The 6,000-nt window shown below is 40.7% G+C and overlaps 1 protein-coding gene across 2 annotated transcripts in view; it reads right to left on the bottom strand.

Annotated features, from left to right (window-relative positions):
• Positions 1-246: 246 nt before the first annotated feature.
• Positions 247-6,000, bottom strand: part of ano7 (anoctamin 7) — a 48,307-nt gene continuing 42,553 nt past the window's right edge. Inside the window, exons 20-23 of one of the 2 annotated variants that reach the window (XM_036965559.1) lie at positions 4,386-4,591; positions 4,152-4,291; positions 1,798-1,917; positions 247-1,106 (exon numbers count right to left, since the gene is read on the bottom strand). In XM_036965559.1, coding sequence (XP_036821454.1) covers positions 1,890-1,917; positions 4,152-4,291; positions 4,386-4,591 — 374 coding nt within the window. In that variant the 3' untranslated portion in view covers positions 247-1,106; positions 1,798-1,889. Of the gene's footprint in view, positions 1,107-1,797; positions 1,918-3,365; positions 4,009-4,151; positions 4,292-4,385; positions 4,592-6,000 lie in introns of those variants that run through there. The other variant, XM_036965558.1, reaches the window with a different exon arrangement.

Here is a 6,000-nt window from a genome sequence, read left to right as displayed (position 1 = left end):
TCCCACTTGTTGTTGATTCTTCACAAAAAAATACAGTTTTATATCTTTATGTTTGAATCCTGAAATGTGGCAAAAGGTCGCAAAGTTCAAGGGGGCCGAATACTTTCGCAAGGCACTGTATATATATATATACACACACATGTATCATGATTTGATTTAGTTAAATAAATACTTCAGTTGATTCCAGTCTGTGTGCTTATCGCTTCAAGCTGCTTCATACAGTAAATATACAGTGTATTTGGGGGGGGGGGGGGGGGGGGGACTGAACTGCAAGACTATAATTAAGGACTGAGCAGCTACACCGAAAGATACACATTTCTCTAGTAGTAATTGATTGATTGGATTTGTGTAATGCTTTACATATTAAAGAGGGGAACTCACCTCTTCCACTACCAATGTGTAGCACCCATTTGGGCGATGCACAGCAACCATTTTGTGCCAGAACACTCACCATACATCAGCTATCATGGTGGAGAGGTGAGGAGTGATATATGCCAATTGGGAATCAGGGGGATGAATAGGTGGTCATGATTGAATGGGGCCAGGTTGAGAATTTGGCCAAGACACTGGGGTTATCACCCTAAATTCTTGCAATAACTGCAATGGAATTTTCTATGACCACAGATTCAGGACTCCCGTTTAACGATTCATTTGAAAGACTAGTCTAGTCACAGTTCTCTAGTAGTCCACACATTTGCTGCATGGTTAGAGTGGGGGGTATACTGCTGCTCAATATGGGTAAGCACAATGCAAAGCCTCAATCTCACTGCAGTCAGTCCTGAGTAAGGACTGTTATTTGCCTTTTCCTCAGTCTTACAGTTATGACTGTACCTGTCCATGTCACTGAAGTTTGTTAGAAACACAGAGCTGAAAAATACATCTCATCACTCCATCATGTGACCTTGAGCTGGCGTCCAAACGACCCCTGGGGAGGTCAGGGGTTAGAGCGGTGATCTGTCTGGGTCCTCTGGGATTGGATTCAGTAAGGGTGGTGGTGAGTTGCTCTCCCGGGGTGGAGACGCTGTGGAAGTTTGAGGTTTGGCTCTGCGTCGCAACTCAGTGGACAGATTCTCCTTTTCAACTAGGACGACAACCTTACCCAAAGCCTGCAACATAAAGGGTGTGAAACAAAAAGAAAGCAAAGGGTGGATTCATTGACTCTGAAAATTTAGCTTAGAATTTTCTTCATATCATAGAACACAATAACTTAATTTACATGGAAATTCATTTTCTGAGGTTAGCAAACAAAATACTCAACCAATGCACTATAATACAACATAATAATGCAGTACAAAAAAAACGCTGGAGAGGGATCACACATTGACATCTAGTCCCTGAGACTTGCAGCGTTTAGCTAGAACTAGTAGCATGCCCATTTATATCTGAGCTAATATTTCTGAATATTTAGGAAAGTAAACTGGCTAGCTATCTCATCCTACTTTGTGATATACACTAGTTATCCCGAGTAAGATCATTCATTTTAATTTGTTGCATCTGTGCTAAATCTGTTTTCCCTTCATCAATTAATCAGTGACCAGCCAATCAGCGACCACTACTGCAAGGCATGTTTCAACTTTTATGTTGAGACGTTTTGTGTAGGGTAAAGTGGTTTTGATGATTGATAATGAGGAAAAAAATACACTATCTAATCAGTAGAAGAATCAGCTGGAGTTATCATTGGTTAAAAAAAGAAGAAGCCAAAATTACACTGTCAATTATATAGAGATTTGATTGGTTAATCGGGTTGATTGATCGATTGACTGACAGGTATCTAGAAAGAGGTACAGGGGTTCTCACCTCGTTCTCAGCCAGGGCCTCCTTGGCCATGTAGTGCTCTCTCTTAATTTTGATCTCCACATCCTCAGGTATATCAGGGACCATGAAGTCAATCAAACGACCGATGAAGAACACAACATGCTGAGCAAAGAGAAAGGGAAAAAAGAAAGAGAGAGAGATGGACCAGGGAAGGAGACACATTATAAGCATACAGCGCATTTGGAAAGTATTCAGACCCCTTGACTTTTTCCATATTTTGTTACGTTACAGCCTTATTCTAAAATGGATTAAATCGTTTTTTTTCTCCTAAATCTACAGACAATACCCCATAAGGACAAAGCAAAAAATATTATTTTTTTTATGTTTGGAAATTGATTAAAAAAAGAGCTGAAAAATCATATTTACTTAAGTATTCAGACCCTTTACTCAGTACTTTGTTGAAGTACATTTGGCAGCAATTACAGCCTTGAGTCTTCTTGGGTATGACGCTACAAGCTTAGCACACCTGTATTTGGGGAGTTTCTCCAATTCTTCTCTGCAGATCCTCTGAAGCTCTGTCAGATTTAATGGGGAGTGTTGCTGCACAGATATTTCAGGTCTCTCCAGAGATGTTTGATAGGGTTCAAATCCGGTCTCTGGCTGGGCCACTCAAGGACGTTCAGAGACTTTTCTCAAAGCCACTCGTGCGTTGTCTTGGCAGTGTGCTTAGGATCGTTGTCATGTTGGAAGGTTGAACCTTCGCCCCAGTCTGAGGTTCTGAGCACTCTGGAGCAGGTTTTCATCAAGGATCTTTCTGTACTTTGCTCCGTTCATTTTTCCTTCGATCCTGACTAGTCTCCCAGTACTTTCCGCTGAAAAACATCCCCACAGCATGATGCTGCCACCACCATGCTTCACCGTAGGGATGGTGCCAGGTTTTCCTCCAGATGTGATGCTTGGCATTCAGGACAAAAAGTTCAATCTTGGTTTCATAAGAGCTGATATTCTTGTTTGTCATGGTCTGAGAGTACTTTAGGTGTCTTTTGGCAAACTCCAAGTGGAATGTCAAGTGCCTTTTACTGAGGAGTGGCTTCTGTCTGGCCACTCTACCATAAAGGCCTGATTGGTGGAGTGCTGCAGAGATGGTTGTCCTTCTGGAAGGTTCTCCTATCTCCACAGAGGAACTCTGTAGCACTGTCAGAGTGACCATCCGGTTCTTGGTCACCTCCCTGACCAAGGCCCTTCTCCCCCGATTCCTCAGTTTGGTCGAGCGGCCAGCTCTTGGAAGAGTGTTATTGGTTCCAAACTTGAAGGCCACTGTGTTCTTAAGGACCTTCAATGCTGAATAAATGTTTTGATATCCTTTCCCAGATCTGTGCCTCGACACAATCTTGTCTCGGAGCTCTACGGACAATTCAACCTCACAGCTTGGTTTTTGCTCTGACATGCACTGTCAACTGTGGGACCTTATATAGGCAGGTGTGTGCCTTTCCAAACCATGTCCAATGAATTGAATTTACCACACAGGTGGACTCCAATCAAGTTGTAGAAACATCTTAAGGATGATCAATGGAAACAGGATGCACCTGAACTCAATTTCAAGTCTCATAGCAAAGGGTCTGAATACTTATGTAAATAAGGTATATGTTTTTTACATTTTTATAAATTTCCTAAAATGTCTAAAAATCTGTTTATGCTTTGTCATATTGGAGGTTTGTGTGTAGATTTATCAGGGGGAAATCAATTAAATCAATTTTAGAACAAGGCTGCAACGTAACAAAATGTGGAAAAAGTCAAGGTTGTCTGAATACAATCCAAATGCACTGTTTATGAACATCGTAACAAGCCTGTAAGCTTACTCAGATGCAATGTGTTGACAAGCCAACACTCCGAGACCAGAGTATAAAAATAAAACACCAAAATGAAGCACCACAGTATAAAAACGAAACACCCTTCAGTTTTAAACCAGTCAGTGGCAGTGCACACATTCTCAGAGCACACGACAAGGCATCTCAATCTCAATTCTCCAAGATGCCTCAGCTCCTTAACAAAAATGCATACACAGATAGACCTGTAAACACTGAATTACTCAATGAATTGCATTGAATCTGTACTGCAAAAGTTGTCCACATAATGGCATAGCTCAACTCAACGGAACTTGCCTCAAAAATTATGACAAAGGCCAGCCGGCAAGCCAGAAGGTGGAAGTACTCCGGTCGAAAATGCCCATTTCTGTCCCTGTATCCTCTATATCTAAAAATAATAATAACAAAAAAAAAAAACGAACAAAGAAATGCTAGATGACAATGCCAGTTGTAGAGTAATAGGAACAAGAAAATAACGACGTTCACGAAATGCATATATACATTCATGGGTGATTATGAGTGTGTCTCTACCTGCATTGTGTGTTGTTGGTGTTAAAGTTGCTTGGGGAAGTACCCAGGGTGAAGTTAACATAACCCTGAAGGTTTCCATCATTGTTGTAGCGGTAGTAGAGGCGAGGCAGGAAGTCAGAAGTGAAAGCTATCAGGAAGGCCTGGCAGAGAGGAAAGGAGTCTTCATTAAACTAAGCACACTAATAACATCACACACAAGTAACACAGACACACACACATATACAGTACACTTACATTACTAATGACAGCAACGTAGGTGATAACTTGTAGGATGTCCAGCCAGATTCCAATGTCCTGAGCCCTCTCGGCTACGGGCCGTCTGTACTGACTCACAAACTTCTGCGCGTCCAGACGCACCTCTACCCAGTTGTTGATCAGGGCAAACAGTGGGGCAAGTGGACATGCTGCCACAAAGATGGTAATGAAGCCAAACTGCAGCACTGCAAAGAGGGGGGAAGTCAGCATTCACCTTCTGCTTGTGTTGGGGTATGTAAATGCATCTGTAATCTGAGTAATGTAGTAATGTACAATTCTGTTAAATTAATTAAATGATGGATTAGCAGAATTTAGTGCCCACAGAAAATATTCTGAAATAATTTGTTAATTTGTCTGTCATGGAAAGAGCAAGTGTTCTTAATGTTTTGTTCACAGTATTTATACCCCTTGACCTTTTCCCCATTTTGTTGTGTTACAGCCTGAATTTAAAACGGATTAAATTGAGATTTTTTTTGTCACTGGCCTAAACACAATATCCCACAAAGTCAAGGCGGAATTATGTTTTTAGAAATTAATAAAAAATAAAAAGCTGAAATGTCTGGAGTCAATACAGTTGGAGTCAGAGGTTTACATACACCTTAGCCAAATACATTTAAACTCAGTTTTTCACAATTCCTGACATTTAATCCTAGTAAAAATTCCCTGTTTTGGGTCAGTTAGGATCACCACTTTATTTTAAGATTGTGAAATGTCAGAATAATAGTAGAGAGAATGATTTATTTCAGCTTTTATTTCTTTCATCACATTCCCAGTGGGTTAGAAGTTTACATACACTCAATTAGTATTTGGTAGCATTGCCTTTAAATTGTTCAACTTGGGTCAAATGTTTAGGGTAGCCTTCCACAAGCTTCCCACAATAAGTTGGGTGAATTTTGGCCCATTCCTCCTGACAGAGCTGGTGGAACTGAGTCAGATTTCTAGGCCTCCATGCACGCACACACTTTTTCAGTTCTGCCCACACATTTTCTATAGGATTGAGGTCAGGGCTCTGTGATGGCCACTCCAATACCTTGCCTTTGTTGTCCTTAATTGACTTGCCTAGTTAAATAAAGAATTTAAAAAATGAAGAAAAACAATGCACAATACAGCACTTGAGAACATTGACACATCAAGTGGTTTGTGATGATGTGATGTGACGATCTCGCTCAGTTGGTGGCTCTTGCAATGCTAGGGTTGTGGATTCGATTCCCATGGGGAAAAACTATGAAAATATATGTACTCACTACTGTAAGTTCCACTGGATAAGTGTCTACAACAGTAAAAGGAATGAATAGACCATTTCAGTTTTCACAAAAATAGAAGAAGACAGTGAATGTTCCTGAGTGACTGTTACAGTTTTAAATCTACTTGAACATCTATTGCAAGATCTGAAAATGGTTGTATAGCAATGATAAACAACCAATTTAACTTGACACAATTGTGGGAAGCATTGGAGTCAACATGAGCCAGCATCCCAGTAGAACACTTTCGACACATTGTAGAGTCCATGCCCCGACAAATTGAGGCTGTTCTGAGGGCAAAAGGGGTGTTGCAACTCAATATAACGAAGGTCTTCATAATGTATTGTACACTA

Source organism: Oncorhynchus mykiss, chromosome 27 (assembly GCF_013265735.2).
Source record: "Oncorhynchus mykiss isolate Arlee chromosome 27, USDA_OmykA_1.1, whole genome shotgun sequence".
Taxonomy (NCBI): Eukaryota; Metazoa; Chordata; class Actinopteri; order Salmoniformes; family Salmonidae; genus Oncorhynchus; species Oncorhynchus mykiss.
The sequence above is the reverse complement of the archived record's forward strand: the minus strand, read 5'-3'. Positions and strand labels throughout refer to the sequence as shown.